Below are 18,502 nucleotides of genomic sequence, written 5' to 3'. Positions count from 1 at the left end.
ACCAAACTCTTTTTCTGCTGTCTTGATGCCAAAACTGGTTCTGCAGCAGTTCAAGGTAGAAATGTGACACGTGTGAGGATGGTGGTACAGGTGGAGAACTGCTCACAGACAGAAAGGGACATTTATCAACCACCGGGGGGCGACATAAGTCCAAGACAAGGTGACTGTGGAAGAATTTCACTTTGGGTCGGAGAGTGTGAGGACGATGGCAGTGGAACAAAGAAAAATCCAGTTTCCAGCACAAACACTTAAAATATCAAGTCAGTTGTGATAGAACATTTGCCAAGTTGCAGAAGAACGTCTTTATTATATTTACAACCTATTTACAGATGTGTATATATAAAAAGAAAATCAACAAACTATACCATATATACAATCAAATGTGATCAGCCACCATGGCACGCACCAAACCTTAAATGAAATGCTACATCTGTCCAACTATTTTATAATATATAAAGTATAATAACTATTATTTTTAAATTCAGAAGTGCCAATTTATACCCCAATTTTGCAGCAAATAGAATGATTAAAATGAAGAAATAGAGTTGGGGTTTATCCCACGCATTTTTACATGATGGGAAATTACATTTATATACCACTTTTAGCTGTGAAGGCAAAACATTCAGTGACCACCACTCTGAATATTCTCTTCCTGGTGTGATTATTTCTGAAGGCACGCTGGATATCTGATTACAATTTGAAACTCGGTGTGGAGACACTATGTACACATAACGTTTTCAGTACATTATTGGACAACCTATCATCTGCACATACAGTAAGGTCAATTAATTCTCACTTTCCACTTAAAGTGCTCGTGTAAATCAACCTGTGGTAGGAAGCAAGCACAACATCTGTGCTGTGTAAGGTGCATTTTCCCTGGAATCGGGACCCGCGTCAGATCAACTGAATCGGCACCACAAATGCATGAAATTCCTGATTTGGCATGGCTTATATTGGTGATATTAACCGGAAGCTTCACACTGACCTGCTGGCGTTAGCACAGCACACGTTTACAATGTCTGTCACCTTTCTTTACATTGCAGTGTTATCGTGTGAACCCTCATAACACATTGCACACCTAAAATCATAGCGCATGGTATTCAAGTACATTATGGCTGAGGTCTGCAAGTCTGGTGAAGTCCAAAATCTTAAAACAGTGTGTACAGTTAATGTCATGTCAATACCAACGACTAATATTGTTTCTTTAAAAACATTGTAAAAGCTTCAAACTTCCCAGACTGACCAGCGACACATAACAACATAAATGTACTCTTCCCCTGAGATAAGAACCTGAAATAGGTTGTATGAAGTGTGTGTGTGTGTGTGTGTGTGTGTGTGTGTGTGTGTGTGTGTGTGTGTGTGTGGGGCTCTGTTTAACAGTTCATCTGCTGAGATCGACCTTCGACCTCCCCCTTCACTTGTCCTGTCTCCCGTCTGCGATCAGCCACGTTGAAACAAAAGCTCTCTCCTAGTTTCACCGGCCGTCCAAGGTCGATTTGAGTGGAGCCTTGAGGTGGCGACTCGACCTCAGGGGTTTTTCTAGAGGGATGACGTTAAAATGATCAGGGCGAGCTTTGTATATATTGGAGTTCTCATATTCTTGTATGTATCGTGGTGTGCTGTACCTCCATGACTGTGTGAATCCAGTTAAGCATCTCTTCAACGTTGCAGTAGACACCGGGCCTTCTCTCCCGGGCACAGCCAACGCCCCAGCTCACCACTCCAACCAGATGCCATCGAGAGGAGCTAAAGTACACCAAAGGACCCCCACTGTCCCCCTGCAAGTCACAACAGCACAATAATGTTTTTTATAACACCTGAATATCCAAACCGTTTGCCAGAAGAGAAAATCAATATTGGATCTTTCTACAAAACACAACTAATGCAGAGCTGCAGCTGTGGAAACTTCTTTTTCTTTTGCAGTCTTAATCAATACTGATTGTGACTGGAATGAGTGGTCTGTTACCTGGCAGGCATCCACTCTCCCCTCCAGGAAACCAGCACAGATCATCCTTTGGGTTATGGCACTACCGTACACGGTGGGGCTGGAACACTTAGCCCGGTCGATCAGGGGGATTAAGGCCCTCTGAAGTGAAGAAGAAACCTTACCTGAAGGGGCAAGGGTACAATGTTTGAGTTATCAAGGTAACCTCTGTTCCTGTGCACAAGGTGACATTTGATGATGATGTAGGTTTCTCACCATTTTCCTCCAGGTATCCCCAGCCAGTCACAGCCATGGAGGCTTTGGACGGAAGGCCAAAGGCTTTTGGAGGTAGACAGACCGGCTTGCGGCCCACTGAAAGACAGGTACAGTGCATTACTTATTATGTTACTTCTGTCAAAGGTTTGGTAAATAAAAAGGTACAGTTAAAGTTAAAGTGTTGATTACACTGGCTGAATTTGATCCCAAGTGACGAGCATGCTGTTTGACATGTACACCACAAGAGGGCAATAGAGGAAAGCCTACGGACTCCTTACTACTATCAGTACTATTCAGGTTGACTGTACTACAGCTTGCACAAGGTCAGTAAAATAACACACTAATAAATATACAACACTCACCTCCCACTTTGAGCGGGCTGCTGAGTCTCATCAGTGCGATGTCGTAGTCGTTTCGTGCCATGTCGTAGTGTCCATTCAATATGATCCTGTCCACACTGGAACCTCCGAGCGTGCCCATGTATGTGCGGCCGGACACCACTCTCCAGCGAGTCAGCTCCTTTTTACTGCTGTAAGGCGAGGAGGAGGCGTGTGAGCATGAGCTTATGATGTAAACCACAATTAAAAATGAATTTCAAATGGTATATATGGAAACCGCACTGACCCAGCAAAGCAGTGGGCGGCAGTGACGACCCAACGCAGTGACAGCAGAGAGCCTCCACATGTGTGTTGACCTCCCTGCTGCAGGCTAACCTGCCAGGGCCAGTCCTCGATTAAAGCATCTGTGCCCCCAACAATACGGTCCTGAGAGCCCACCTGTCCACAGTCTGATGCACAAAGTTATCTCGTTAAGATCTTTTTTTTTTGTTACTGTTGTCCAACTTTTATTGCAAGTCTTTCTAGATCTTTCTATTCAAATAGGTTAGATGAGTTTCTTTTCCTCGTCCACATACTTTTTTTATGGCACTGCTCATATTTTGCAAAGAAATAGTTGCTGCTAGACGTGTATAGGCCTGTTAGTGTGAAACTGGTCTCATCTTCCACCCACTGCCTATGAGTCCCACTTTGCCTTGTTAAAAAAAAACTGTAAACAAGGTTAATGTCATGGTTGCTTTTTCTAAAAAATGAAACTCACCTGAACAGGACAAAGATACCAAAGATCCAGAGCTGCATACTTTGCTGTTGGGGGGGGGGGGGGACAAAATACACAATCAATTGTCAAACGTCATCCTTCAATGCTAAACTTCTCTTCTCCGTTTCTCTTCTGCTTTGTTTGAGTTAACTGTTTTTTGTTTATAGGGGAAAATACAGAGAACAGAAACAGTTTTTTTCTCTCTTTTAGGAACAGAAAACAAGGAGGAGAGCAAAAGTTAAAAGCTGAAAGAGAAAGAGAGAACAGAAGGGAGAAGTGGGCTTTTATTTTTCAAGACTACGGACAGTTTGTCCCCAGATGGGAATCAGCTCTCTATCTTGCCTTGTCTTTGTCTGTCTTGGCTTAAAGTAGTTAAAAGCACACAGTAAGTTTCCTTAACAGCACTGATTTTTCCCCCTCAGGTCTGAGCTTAATTGTGATTTTCCCGTTCATGATGCTCACTCACCGGTCTATGGTAGCCTCATGGATGGGTGTTTTCGTTGTCCTGGGCCTGACAGCTGTGAATGGTCCAGTTTTCAGGGACGACATCAAGGTGTCCACTCTGACACTGGTGCTACTAGGGTTACTGTTGAGGCAGAAAGGGGACAATTAGATTTGCTTTCAGTCCAAATATCACGGTCGTTACATTTGTAACACCGACTATGCTATGGATGCAATGTCCTATCCATGTGTGAACTCACTACGTGTAGCCCAGTTGTTTGCATGCTGTCTGTGTGTGCTGTTCGCTCCAGTTGTCGCTACACACACTCCGCCAACCTGGGCCACGACTGTACACCTGCAGGATCTGCTGGCCTGTCATGAGACGCACTGTAGGGAGGGACGGCACACAGCAAGAGAAGAGGAGTCAGGCTTTTTTTTTTAAAGCTTCTTTTTTGTGTCTGTGAGTGACAAAGAGTCGCTAGTTCTATTTTACCTGGAAAGGTAGTGTTGACCCTAAAGCTTGCCACACATGTAAGTTCATCCTCTCCTCCACGACAGTCGTCTTTCCCGTCACAGGCTTTGTCTATCGGGATGAACTTCACTGAACTCCTGCAGAAGAAATATTTGCTGTCGATCAGCTGCTTAACTGGAGGGAAATGGAGGAGCAAAATGGAAGAGAAGAGAAGGGCAAAACGCAGGTTAGGGTAGCATTTTGCTGCGACGATTTGAAACATACTCTTTGCAAAACATGTTTCTGTAGTATCCGAGTAGTGGTGACTGATGGAAATGCACCCTGTGGTGTCCTGGTGAGACTACTCCTAAGAACTGACTCACTGAAATATGCTGCCGTGACCAGTATGCCCAGTAAGACCACAACTGTCAGGACAGTCAGCAACACTCTCTTCCTTTTAGACGTCTTGTCACTCTGAGTCTTTGAAGCTGTCATGGGCCTTCTGTGGCGGCCTGGCCGTGGAACCGCTGGGAAGGTAAAAAGACACAGCAAAGGGAAAGAGAAACATCAGATAGGCAATGATTGAAAAAACGGGGATGAAAGAATAGACTTGTTTTACAAGTATTATACTACAGCTTACATGTATTAAACATGGTAAGAAATATAAACTTATCAACATGAAATCAACACCAACAAGCTTACCTGACAGCCCGGGATTCAATGGTCTAGTGCTTTGCTCAGGCACCTGGAATAACAAGGAGGCAGAAGACAAGGTGAGCAGGTGCCGTCAGCAGTGTGCATTGCACGGGTCGACAGAAAAATACACAGGTTTGAAATTGTGCATCGTGAGCCATGTGGCAAACGGGTGTACACGCCACACATCCAGGGGAGGAGGCACAAAAGGATGACTGATCATTAACACATGGAACACAGTGTGCCACTATGAGTCGTCACGTTACACCCATGTGCCGTCCTGCGTACATCAGTCTGTCGCACCACACGCTGCAGGCAGTTCCCATAATCTTAGTTATCGGAAATGGCTGCTGACCCCCAACATGAAAAGGATAGACGCTGAATGTACAGTATGGTGGGGTGTGGTGTGACATGGTCTGGTCTACTGGGACCTAATGTATCTTCCATTCAAATGCAACTGATATCGTGGAGACAGAATACTGATATTGCAGGTTTGGTGTAAGAAGACGGGGTGGCCGCCCCTCAGCCACAGGAGCCGGGTTAAAAGCCCCATGCTACTCGAGTATCCCCTAGAGCACATCGGCTGTATCTCACTTGCATAATTGCATGCAGTACATTGTGTGTGTGGGATTACTAACTGACAGTTATGTCCCTGTACAGGTGGTCAGGATTCTTCCAAGCTGAGGGTTCCCACCCTTTTTTTACCCTTTCAAATGAGGATGCACGTGTTTGTGCAGTTTTCACGTCTGATTTATTTCACTTGGAAGAGGTAAAAGCATTCTAATATTTAACAAGAGGGTTAAAAATCATCATACACTCGCAAATCTAAAAAAAAAAAAAAAAAAAAAAAAAAAAATATTATGATTATTTTTTTATTTCTTGTTTTTTAAACTGCAAACCCTGTGCTTAACTCGTCATCGTGAAAATTGAGCATTTACATCCAGGAGTTAATAATCCAACAAACCGTTACTTGAGCGATGCGTGGTATCGGTTTGTTCGCTCTTACCGGGATTTTGAAGACACGTGTCTCTTCAGTTGAGCAGCAAGTCGGAAGTGTTAGCTTGGCCCAAGGGAACCGGTCAGTCCACCCCCCCCCCCGGCTAGCCAGCTCCACCCGTAGACGTCTATGCTACCGGTAAGTAACCGCCCTATTTTATTAGCCTAAATGTTGTGACTTGTTAGCCGCGTTAGCCACCGGCCACACCAATGATAGAGTTAAACTAGCTACTGTGTAGCATCATTAAAGTTTATACGGTGAACTTGCTACACATCCGGCGGTTGAAGTCGTGTTTCCGGTCACCCAGTGAATGTAAGTCCCCCTCTTTTCACTCTGGTTTTGGTCTCCACCAACTACAGAAGGAAACCTCTGGCTCTTTAGCTGCTGAATGCCTCGCTATGTAGCTAACTGTCTCTCTGCTGTTTGGTGCTGAGCAGGTAAAGTTAGTTTACTGTGTTTTTTTGGGAGTTTTTTCATGAAAGCTGCTGTTGTCATACACTAAATGATAAAGTTGTGGGCAAGTAAATGAGCTAGAACTCCATCAAGCTCTGTGAAGCTGAGAGGAGCTATTCATCACGTTGTCCTTTTTCTTTGGTACATTATATTATAAACACGTGGTGATCATGGCATTTGTGTGTTCGTTTTCGATTATTCATTATTTACATGGCTCCACCAGTTAATAAAATACACAGTTAAGCAATTGAAAAGGGCACAGTGGATTATGGGATATTGAGTTCTGCAAGGATCCAAATTAAGATAAAGAGGGCTGTTAAGTGTTTTTCTTGGCTGAATGTTGAAGCAACTCCATGGGATTGTGGAAAAGTTCAACAGTAGAATGAAATCTTTTAACATTTTGTTTAGAATCAAATATTGTTTTTATTGCGTCACAGAAATAAGACGCACAACTATTTTTAGTGCACATCCTTTGAGTGAAGAATATTCTTGCGTAACATGATCATGAGTCATATGGTCTCCCTGCTTAAATGATAAATGCATTTTCAAAATGTATTTTTTGATCCTGTATTTTAAAAAAAGCAGGCTATATTTTTCACTTCTCAACCATGATAACAAGCTAGAGAGCTTTTTCAATATCCGATATTTATGATTATACGATAATGAAATTGATTATTGTGAGTGGATATTTTATCTCGCATTGAAATCCTATATCATCCCATCCCTAGTGACATTACTCAATCTGAACCCATTTTCTGGTCCATAAACGGAGAACATCAGTGTTGTGTGTTACTCACAGTGCATCTCCTGTAGTTGGTACAGGATTTTCATGTTATTCATCAAAGGCGAAAACGATTAATCCAGTAGTGTTGTAGCTCAAGTGTCACATCAATATGACTGCTGGCCTATTTGGAGGGTTTCAGCAGATGGTTAATAGGAACTGACTAATGGTTTGAGGGGCTGCACGGTGGTGTAGTGGGTAGCACTATCGCCTCACAGCGAGAGGATCCCGGGTTCGATTCCCGGGTTGGGTTTGAGGAACGCCTTCGTTTACCTGCTGTTCTTCCTTTGTCTTGTCCTCGCAGCATTTGAGTCATTGTTTGAACTGCACACATACAGTAGACATTAGATGATAATTTAGGTGTTTAGGGCAGAATCTTTAGGTTAAATGAGGAAATGCCTGGGACCATATGAACAAAACAGCTAATGGCAAACACTGATATACTTCTTCATATGTTTCACTTCTCCTTTTAAGTATTAGGGTAAAGTCCCTCATTTGTGTGCTCAAAATCCACTTTGATGTACGAGAGCTGGAACTGTTTTGCTGAGAAGCTCCCAGAGACACTCTCATTTAAGACAGTATTTCAATTGATCACGTCCAACTTAAAGCATAAAATCTGCACACGTCAACATGCTGTGATGTCAAATCTCTCTTAGATTTCTCTTTAACTTGAAACAAGGAATGTTTCACTGAGTGCATTAAGCCCTGCAGCATTTTAGTATGTAACATAATAGTTGCACTCGCTTAGAATACAAATTCTATTTGGTTTCATATAGTTTGTCTATGGCCATATATGTTTCACTTTATGTAACAGGATGTAAGGAGATCCTGAGATGTCCTCCCACTCAATCAAAAGACTGAGAATTTTTTGTGACTCAAGTGCAGAGTTTCCACCTCACATAGACGTACAGTATGGACCCTAAATAAATACAAAATATTTCAGAAAAATGTGGTTTTATTTAATTTTTTACAGATTGTAATACACTCTGTGAGTGTCTGGTCGTGGCTTGTCTTGTACTGTCCTAATGTTTTATGTGAGGACCACAATGGAAATAAATCCTGGACTTTATTTTTACTCTATTGTGTTTTCTATCCTTAATCGTGTTTTGTTGATGTCTTTTAATGTGTGTAAGACATTGCTGATACAATTAAATAAATCAAATCAAATCAAAATATCTGAATTGCACATCCTCAAATGAAGGATGTGCACATCCTCAAATGAATCACACACACACTCATAACTGATATCAGAAATCTCAGTGGGGAAAAAAAACTGTAGAAGAAACCAGGTCATCGTCAGCTGACGGTGCACAGTAGGAACTGATTAAGTGAGAGAGGAATAAATGCATGACGAATCACAGCGCAAAAAAGTGGGAGGTCCACCTACCTGGGAAACCAGAAATATGGCTAAAGAAAGTCTTGTTGCTGAGAGTGCACGGACGCATACCACAAAACACAAGTTCTGTTTTGTCATACCGACAAGTGACTTCTGGAAAACATAAATGTCGACATCTGTACCATGACTAATACAAACCACTTCATGCGCTAGAGAAACATGTCAATCAGATAGCCAAGCATTATCATATCCCAATCTTACTTTTGCGGTAACAGCTGATGTGTAAAGCCTGAATTTTGTTTCTCTTTGAGTCAGACTGACCCATACGGTGGAGCCTGCTCCAGCGAAAAATAATAACTGGGTCAGCATGAACAGATGCCTTGACAAGTTAAACCTTTTGTTCAAACGAGGTGTTCCCCTTGCTGCTTCTCAGCTTCGTTGGATTATGTTCCTCTTAAGTGAAGCATTCACAAAAGGGCTTTTGAGAAACTACGCGTGACATGTTGGATGAGCTTTAATCAAAGGCAGAGATCTAGACCAGTGGACTGGACATGTTTAGATGGCTTTATGACTGTGACTTTAGACTTTACTGTTCCCAGGGGGAAATTCTTCTCCACAGCACTGCAGTCGTTATTTAGAGACACCAACACCCAGCAGAGTGGAACACAGGTAATCCACAGGTAAAATAAACTCAAAACTGCACAAACAAAAAGCATCGGTTGTATCCATGTGAGCCAACATGTTCCTACTTCCACCAGAAGCTGCCACTGATCACAGACCTGTGATAAGATAAGATACCGTATATAAAGCACAGGGCAACATATGCTTAACGTATCGGCTACAGCCATCTGTATCTCCTGGCATTTAGTTGCAGATAGTATCGTTAACATGCGAAACATTGCTGCTCTTATGAGCCAGTACGCTAGAGAAACTGGTTGAGCACTAGTAAGCAAACACAGACTACTTTGCGTTACCAGGATGTGGTGATGATATTGGAATGACGCTTCCAGTCCAAACAAGTGACCTCACTTGCCATCTTTACAACGTTTAATTTCCAGTTCCCAGTTACACTCACCCACATGATGTAGTTGCCCTTCTTGGTAAGGCCCAGACGTACCTTCCAACACGGAGGACAGAGCAAACACTGTCCTCCCTCCCTGGAGGTGGGACTCCGCAGTAACTCACTGTCCTCCTGCTACACTGGCTAAAACTACAAAACCTGGTTTGATTTGGTCTCTCTCTCTCGTTTCTTTTTCTCGCCCTCCCCTTTTCTTTCTACAGCAGTGTAACTAAATCCGGCGAGAAGGGTGCCTGACTTGGCCCTCTCCGAGACCCCGAGGCAGTAATATAGAATGCTGATGTGTAGCGTTGTGTTTCGACGCTCCACGGATTCAGAGAGCTGTGTTTGAATGGCCAAACCCTGCAGCCAAAACAAAACAAAACTAAAGTAATGCAGGTAACCTGAAACTTGAACCCTCCTCTCTGTCACTGCTCCTCCTCCCAATGCAAATGTTTGAAGCCTTCTGGACACAAAGGCACCATCTCCTTTTCTGATCTTTTTTTGTGGCCTTTGTCTTTGCTTTTCAAATTTTACCCAAACACACCTCCACACAGCCATGCATCTGCACATAAAACAAATACATGTAAATGCAAAGACGTGTCACAGTACCTCACGTATACACAAACTCAGACCTAACATGATGTCAACAGTCGGTTGTTGGTGTGCAACATGCCCTGAGGCCGAGGTGTGTATCTCTTGTCACCTGATTTGTTTTGAAAGTCAGTTGGTATCAGTCAGGAGTTCCTGGCATCAAATTATTACTCATGCCGTGTCACGTCTCATAGCATGAACACAACAGGAATATCCCAAGTTAACCCAAGCACCCATGGCAATGCTAACATGCTGATCCTGTGCTGGTTATTTAGCAGAATTTAGGTTTTTTCATCTTAGATTAGAATGTGAGCATGCTTACGTTTGCTAAATCTATACGAAACAAAAAATGTACAGCTGAGGATGATGGGAATGTTTTGCAGTCACAAACCAACTAAATTGAAAGTCAAGGTAATTACTGTAATTTATCCTAAGGAGAACATGCATGTCTGTCCTTAATTTCCTGGCAATACGTCCAAAAGCTGTTGAGATTTCACAGAAAACTAAAATGTCAACCTCATTGTGTCTCGACAATGAGTCGTGGGATCACCAAAGTCATTAGCGTTCATCCTCTGGAAACCATGAATTACAATTTTATACTGTAAAAATTACTTCCTACCGATTCAACTAAATCGATCTGCTAAAATAAATAAATACAATGAATCATTTTGACTTCACCAATAATTGATATAAATGCGTTTAATCGTATGAATTGTGATTCTTACTTATGATTAATGTTTTAATATGTTTAAGACACACTCTCCCCTGCCAGCATGTAGTCTATTGAAAAATGTTAAAAATAACTGAGCATTACATTTTTGTATTCAGCATAAAATATTATGCAGGACTACTTTTTATAGAATAAATATGTTATTTTTCACCTTACAGAAGAATACAGATAGTCTCACTCACATTATTGCATGTTTATTTCATGGATATAGAATTTTGGTTACAAGTTACTGAATCGAATCGAATTGTTAAAAAAAAAAAAAAAGTCCTTGAATCGAATCGCCAACTACTGTATCGTTAATCGAATCGCTGTGAAGCCAAAGATTCACTTCCAGTAAAAATGTACAAGAATGCTGCAGATGAAAGTCATGGATGTCGTGAAACTGTTTTGACATCAGTGATTGGATTGTGGCCAAAGGTGCAACATGTCTGAACATTTCAACTCAGAGAAAAAAATCCAGCAGCAAATATCTGTCCTATGTGACTGAAGTATTAAATTACCTTTTTAAGGATGCAGTCAGTGGTCACAAGGTCACAATGTTATGGGACACTGAGCATAGATAACTGAGGGAGGGAAACCCGTTTTATTGGGAGTGTGAGAAAACAGACTGAGGTTGGCTCAAGAGAAAGAGCCATTGTTTTAAATAGAAGCTGACTGTGTCGCGTCACCTGCCATATTAAATGCAATGAACCTTACAGCTAACTTCCAACCTGTCCTCACGAATAAAAGTTGGTCTATGGACTCTAGTTTCCTGTTGAGTATACGAATGCGGAATAGATAGATGGATCAATGTGTTAATGACCTGAATGTTTTCCATGCAAGGTCTCTTTCAGTCAGTGACCTCAGTTAAACTTGTTGATATTCAGGTTACTATAATGTTGTCAAGGCTCCACCCTGGTGCTAAATCTAGTGCAGGACTGAGCTTACGTAAGTCATCCATCCATCCATTTTCTACCGCTTATCCTGTATTTAGGGTCACGGGGGGTCTGGAGCCGATCCCAGCTGACAGGACGCCAGTCTATCGCAGGGCCTACGTAAAGTCAATATAGTGTAATTTAGATACCAATTAGTAAATGAATGATTGGCATTTCCATTTCCTCTGAAATGGCACATGGATATTTGTGCAGTCACAATGATTATCTTGTCTGACAGTCCAACACGATTAACCCTGTAAGACCCAGATATAGAAAAACCAAAAAAAAAGTTATTTTACCTTTCAGATGTTGTTGTAGGAGGCCTTTGATGCAGAAATTAAAGAGTTAAAAAAATGTTTTTTTTTATGTAGCCTATGATTTTAGAGAATAATAATAATAAATAATAATATTGCAAAATTGGGCTAGGATGCGAGCAGAATTCCTGTATTTGTGCTCACGTTGTCTGAACAACAATTCAGAACAACAAAGGGTTCATTTGCAAGGTTGATTGCTTACTACACTAAAATATATTTTACTTACTTGAATCTCATGAATCCAGTCCAATGAAACAGAGATGTTGTTGAGAGGTTGTGTGAGTTCATGGCCATAAAGCGGGACTTATAAACGAATGTATGATCTAATAGCATTGTGAGACTGAACAATAGAACCCAATGACTATGTATATGTGGTAAAAAACAAAATAAAATATACCAGATTGTTTTTTAGGATGGCTAAAGGTAACGTTGTAATTTTACAACAAGGGGTGTTTCAGGGTTAAACTGACTAACAAGATGTTTGAACACGCTATAAAAGAGAAGATGAGCGCAATTCAGGGATCTTATGAATCAATTGTACGCCCTTGTTTGACTCAAGGCTTTTATTGTTCTACAGAGTCAAGAAGCTTCATTAAGTTCAGAATGACATCAGCGCTCATGACAGCATATCACAGGATTCCCTTTATTTGTTCATTGTTCTTCAATAATTTGTCGTTTAATCCACCTGTTGTTAAGTTTTTCTTTTCAAACTGGGTGCAGGTAAAGCTCTACATTGACTGCTGACCTCCTGAACTGAATCTAGTCCAGACGGGTTACATATTAACAGATTTTTTAATTCAAAGTAATTAAGACTATGTGCAAACTGGAGGTAAAACCATTCCATTGTATTATTTATTGTCTAACGTCTTTGAAAAAAGGTTTAATCTATTTTATATCTCAGTGACTTGCAAACAGCGTGGCCGGCAACGGATTACAATTCTGAGCAAACTTCACTCTTTTGAAACATTTTGTTCAAGAATTTCATTTAATTTCAAGACCAATTTTGAACAAATCAAAAGCACCATGAACACGAACAGTTTCTTACTAGCAAAACAGATTAAGTTGTACATAGTTTACTTTAATTTGACATACATTTTGTAGATTTTGAAAATCTAAATTAGAATTTAAGAGGTACCTTATTTTTTAAATATATTTCCTGACCTTACAGCACCTCCACTGTGCTTGAAAACATGAAATTAAATTTGGTTCTCTTTTAAGCATTTAGCATCATGCATGAAATGGGTAGTTCTATTTTGAGTTTGTAAAACATCACAACATATTTAAATATCATTTATACTCATATAGCATGCTATTCATTCTTTAGTTCTTCAACGCAATGATTTTGTTGATAGAATTGCGATAGAAACACATTAATTATAATAATGCCATGATGGATTGAACAAAAAAAAAAGGCACAAGTAATAAAACAAGATAACTACACAAACAGACACTGTTCCCCCTCACCACTGTACTCTTCCTCACCTGTACAGTCGCTTTCACTCTGTCGCTCCTCTTCAGAAAAGCGTCCGAAGGCTAGTGAGGCTAGTGAACACACGGGTGGTGGAGAAAAGTACTCTGGGTGTCTGAAAATACTGCATATTTCTGCCCTCCACTCCACTTCTTTGTCTCCCTCTCTCTGTCTGTCTCTCTCTCTCTCTCTCTCTCTCTCTCTCTCTCTCTCTCTCTCTCACACCCACACATGCAAACTACATCCACTTACCATCAAAGAGGATACATCACTGTTTCCCCATCCGTCACCCAGCACCCAGACCCTCCTTTGTCCACACAGGTGTGCATTTTGTGTAGCTAGGTATTAAGCCAGAGAAATGTTAGAGGAAGTGCTGTTTGAGTTAATAATTAACATCTGTCCATGTCATGTTCCCTGGACTCATGACTCCCAGTCTCATATGGGGAAACCAACAATTCTTTGCACATTTGTTGGGTTTTTAGAGGGAAAATGGGACAAAACAAAGGGAGGGAATATATTAACAACATTAACAGAGTGGATGAAACAAAGAGATGCAGAAGTTCCCCAAGAATACTTGTGATAATACATACTTTCTGTCCAAAAATATATATAATTATACCAAATATGTTATTGTGGGCATTCAAATTACATCATGATAATGGTTTAATTGTGTTCGTATTCCAGTAATGATCAACACAAGTCCAAGTTCTTGCGTCATTGTCAGGTGAAAAAATAAAATATGAAAAAAGTATTTGTGTTAGCTTCCAATCACCTCACCTGGCCGACATAATGAAATACTGGAAATGACCATATCAGGAAGTACTTTTGCTGTGCTGCTTGGAATTATGCAACTTAAGTAGGTTGCTTGTACCCTTTGCCGCCTTTATAATATATTATTGCCTTGATTACCATGAAGAGGATCAGTGACACTCCTCTTTGATGTAATGGTATTATGAAATTGTATCCTGGAAGTTTGCTGCAGAGATACCGAGATATTCCCAAACAAATTCTGAAAATATATTCCTTCCTGTTCCTGCTCACTGACACACAGACACAGGCATAGGCTACATCAGTGAAAAATGTACAGTATTTATATATACTTAGATATTGGCTTGGTTAATTTATTGAACACATAATATTGATATCAGACTTTGTCAGGGATACAGTCTGTATGGATTTATTTGCACTGTTGTTTCTTGTGTTTTTACAGATCCGGATGAGCTCAAGAAGTGCTGGTAGGTGGATTATTGTACCTCTAGACAGAGCCTTCTGGTTTCTCATGTAAGTCTCTGCAAAATGAACTGTAAAGAAATGTATGGAATACACAAGGAAATAATCGGCAATATTTTTTTCAGGAAGTTGGGGGGAAAGGATTCAGTCACATCATAAAAGACAACACATGTCTTTGTTAAAGATGCAAATATCAGTACATTAAAATATAATTTTAAAATTTTAAGCCCTTAGGGTTTTTTTTGGTTTCTCCAGCACATTTGCTTTATCTACTGTATACTTTGTAAGTCTCTTGTCGTTGTCGTTCCACTTTTTTAATATGCTGTTTTATACATCTTTTATGTGCTAAATAAAAATACAAATACAAATACAAATAATTTTAAAACAACATACACTATTGAATACTATCAAGCTCCCATTGCTTTATGTAGGATTTGAGTGTAAATCACTTTTAATTTAAGGAAGTACAGTTCTATGGCACCACAGAAATGAATTGTTACCCATCATAGCCTTTAATATGTGAACATTTAAATGTATCCCGGTCTAGGTTCCACTCTATAACTATGACTGTAATTTTCCCCCTTCCTTCTTAAAATTATATCCAGGATTGTTGCCGGTTGTCATAAGCCTGTCAAGTAATTCTTATAATAATACTTTTCCAGAATATATAATTTAAAATGAGGAGGAATTGTATGACTGGGGGCCTATATTTCCAACAAATGCAACAGCTAGATAGTATCTTCTTTTTGAGGAAGCCTTTTTAAAATACATTGAATGTAATGGAGTTTGAGTCAGTACACCAGGACTTCTTCTTTTTGAGTCAGAGGGTTTGGTTCTTTTCCCAGCCCACATTAAATTTAGATTCATATAGTTTTTTATTATCAACAGTGGTGATGAAGAGTTGTAGTAACTCAATCATCCAACAGGAGTCCCCATTTACCACCTGATCCAGGCGTTATTACCTGACTATCTGTAAGGGCGCACTCACACTTCACCAACCGTACCACACCTGGGCACGCTTGAGCCGAAAGTCAGGTTTGTTTGGCCAGTCCGGCCTGCTTGGAAGAGGTGGATTTGAGTACGGTACAGTTCATGCACGAGGACATGCACAGGTACGCAATGTGGACATGAGGTAGGCTTTAATCGATAGGCCGTCCCCTCGTTATTGGATCGCCCCCCGCTATTGATCAGATTTATGACTGAAAATACTGTTGATTACTGTATGACACAGCAGGATTCTGGGCCGGGCTTGGGCTTCAGACTCGTGGTGTGAGCGGTTGGCTGTTTCATATTTAAACATCTATAGAAAATCATCATCGTGATACAAACATCCTGTGAATCCAATATTCGTAATGATTGCAGATTTGTTTGACCAGATGGCACCAGGAAGTGTCAGTGTCAGGGTGTTAGTGTTATGGTTAGTGTTGGGTTTAGGGTTAGGGTTAGGGATAGGGTTCGGTTTAGGGTTAGGGCAGAAGCGCAACTACCCAGTGTCAGAGGGGTATGCAGCAACAATTTTGGCCAATTCCAACTCTATGTAACATTAACAGAGTGCAGAAACGATTTAGAAACGCACAACAACAGCGTTGATTAAGAACCTGATGGATAAAAGAAGGATACTTCCTGTAGTTGTCTGAAAGCTTAAAAGTCTGTCAAACAACAACAACTGTCAAAGTACTCCAGAGTAATTTATTTTCAAAGCAAGGATCGCTAATCATGACATGCCAGAACAACAGGCCACCACAGCCACTTTGTCCTGACAATAATGCTAATGAAGGAAGGGTAGCAGAGAGGCAAGATAAAGAAAGAAGATGGACCGGTTTGTAGGAATGACTGGTATGGGGACATGGACAGACAGACTAAGGCAACAGAAGGCTGAAGAGAGGGAGAGTCGGCTGCTTCGGCTCTTTACAGTCGAGACAAATCATTTAATAAAGACAGATGTAAAGTAAGTGATTGAGAGGGCTCAACATCCAACGCACCAGGAGGAGAAGACAGACGAGACATAACATCGGCATCCTGGCTGGTCGGCTATGGGGAATAATGGTAAGGGCCTTTCAGCTGACGTTTCAATTATGTTTGCAGTAACTGTGACTTCCACAAATAAAACTGCTCTGCTTAGTGATCCAGATTTACCTTACCATTTTACTTTTACTACATTGTTGTTCCTGAATTCCAACAAAATGCACTTTTCTGCTTTTGGATTCAGCATCGTAATGTTTTGTTGGGTCGCTTGTTGCCTGTAACTAACTAATCTCTTGTCATGGTTTTAGCTGGCAACTTGGAACTTATAAATAACATTAAATGTGCATGTCACAATCGGCTTCACTGTGCGCATGTATACTGTTGCTCGAATGGATAAGGTAAATACAATTTAGAAATGTCCCCATCTGCTGCTACAGATCTGATGTTGATGCATCCTGTTAGCAGTTAGGTGAGAAAACAAAAGGACAATGTATAGAAATAAACGTTTCCACTGTAACGTGTCAGCTGAAATCTCTTAAACTTTCATTCTAAAAGCTAAAAGCCGGCATCTTTCCCAGAGATTGATTTCCCAATCTCATTTCATCAGAGTGAATATCAATTCATAGAGAACCGATACCTATTGATCGATTAAGCCAAGGCAGGCAGACAGATGACTTTATATTGTATATTTACCAGTGTTAAACCATGACTATAATTACCTCTCTGTATTTGTATTATTAGGGAGCAGCGTAAACACGACGGCAGTCGGGATCATCGTGGGCTTCGTGATCCTGGGGATCCTCTTCAGCATAGCCCTTGTGCAATTCTGCGGCAAGTACAAATGCAAAAGGTGCAAAGAATGCTGCAAGAAAAAGGGTGAGCAAAGCTTTAATGATTGTGTTCACACAAACAAAACATCAACGTATCTCTAGTGGTATTGAGCAGGTAGGTTTGGTCTTACTTGCCCAGGTTTCAGATATGTGTCATCAGTTTGTTTTTCACATATTTTCTTCACCTCCTCTGTATTAACAAGACGCACAATGCTCAGAGACAGTTATCTCAAACCTGTATGACTCATAAAACCAAAACTATCTAGATGGTTTCGATATTTTCAGTGAACTGACCATTTCAATACGACACCTGATTAATTTATTAACAGCTATGATATGATGAATCTGTCACGCTATTGTCACATAGAAATGCGTATTAACTGCCATCTCCTCTTCTTTCTATATAGAGCCGTCACTGAAAGACAAAGTGCTCAAGTAAGTAGTTTTCCTCACAGCCTGTTCAAATACAAAGTTTTATTTTGCTCGTTTATAATTGTTCCACGGTTGGTCTCTCTATCTACAGCAAAGTCGGCTTAAAGAAGTCCCCTTCTCCCTTCGCCATCAGCAGCGTCATTAAATGACGACTGACTCGATGGCATTTGATTCCAGCAGAAAGCACCATGACGGGAGGCGCCGCCTCGTCTGCCGCTTCCTCATGCATCACCTATCTTTGAACTTGGTATCTGTTCCTGTTTGTATCGTGCTGCTATTATTCATGTTGATGTTTTAAACCTGAGGAGGGATTTCACCCCTTTATTTCTACATGAATTGTATCATGTCATACTTTCAACACTTATCACTGCCTCACGGCCAACTCCGTCTTGGAAAAGAAAGGGCTCACTTTATTTTGGAACGGAAAGAGAAGCCTTACATGCTGCTGTGTATGCAAATTTCTGCTTTTATGTAATTTTAATGACATTGTTATACATTTAAATATATATCGCTGTGCAATTTCA

General features: G+C 40.7%; 1 protein-coding gene and 1 long non-coding RNA gene across 5 annotated transcripts; one reads left to right on the top strand and one right to left on the bottom strand.

The window, feature by feature from the left end:
- Positions 1 to 287: 287 nt before the first annotated feature.
- tmprss4a (transmembrane serine protease 4a) lies at positions 288 to 13,554 on the bottom strand. Of its 4 annotated transcripts, none has more exons than XM_084019696.1 (13): positions 13,536 to 13,554; positions 4,888 to 4,929; positions 4,568 to 4,709; positions 4,227 to 4,379; positions 3,994 to 4,120; positions 3,759 to 3,878; positions 3,296 to 3,339; positions 2,825 to 2,987; positions 2,563 to 2,729; positions 2,201 to 2,296; positions 1,967 to 2,109; positions 1,626 to 1,778; positions 288 to 1,539 (listed from the first exon to the last, which is right to left on the bottom strand). In XM_084019696.1, exons 3-13 carry the CDS (start codon positions 4,677 to 4,679, stop codon positions 1,528 to 1,530), a joined length of 1,290 nt encoding a protein of 429 aa, XP_083875822.1. In that variant the 5' UTR covers positions 4,680 to 4,709; positions 4,888 to 4,929; positions 13,536 to 13,554; the 3' UTR covers positions 288 to 1,527. The 4 variants fall into 4 exon arrangements, with proteins under 4 accessions (XP_083875822.1, XP_083875819.1, XP_083875820.1 ...); XM_084019693.1 differs by lacking the exon at positions 13,536 to 13,554 and adding an exon at positions 9,520 to 9,873 and having other exon boundaries at positions 4,568 to 4,711; positions 4,887 to 4,929; XM_084019694.1 differs by lacking the exon at positions 13,536 to 13,554 and adding an exon at positions 9,524 to 9,873 and having other exon boundaries at positions 4,568 to 4,711; positions 4,887 to 4,929.
- A 3,049-nt stretch (positions 13,555 to 16,603) lies between these two features.
- Positions 16,604 to 18,502, top strand: LOC311019998. The gene is made up of 4 exons (XR_014597849.1): positions 16,604 to 16,797; positions 17,458 to 17,592; positions 17,954 to 17,981; positions 18,070 to 18,502. It is a non-coding gene; the product is annotated as an uncharacterized lncRNA (long non-coding RNA).

This window comes from Eutrigla gurnardus, assembly GCF_963514095.1.
Source record: "Eutrigla gurnardus genome assembly, chromosome: 10".
Taxonomy (NCBI): domain Eukaryota; kingdom Metazoa; phylum Chordata; class Actinopteri; order Perciformes; family Triglidae; genus Eutrigla; species Eutrigla gurnardus.
The sequence above is the reverse complement of the archived record's forward strand: the minus strand, read 5'-3'. Positions and strand labels throughout refer to the sequence as shown.

What these genes read in the sequence shown, in the direction of transcription:
- tmprss4a (XM_084019693.1), bottom strand. An exon ending in GGTCACGGCAGCATATTTCA is followed by an intron (nt 4,380 to 4,567) that starts GTGAGTCAGTTC and finishes ATTTCCCTCCAG; the next exon opens with TTAAGCAGCTGATCGACAGC. An exon ending in GGTCAACACTACCTTTCCAG is followed by an intron (nt 4,121 to 4,226) that starts GTAAAATAGAAC and finishes CCCTCCCTACAG; the next exon opens with TGCGTCTCATGACAGGCCAG.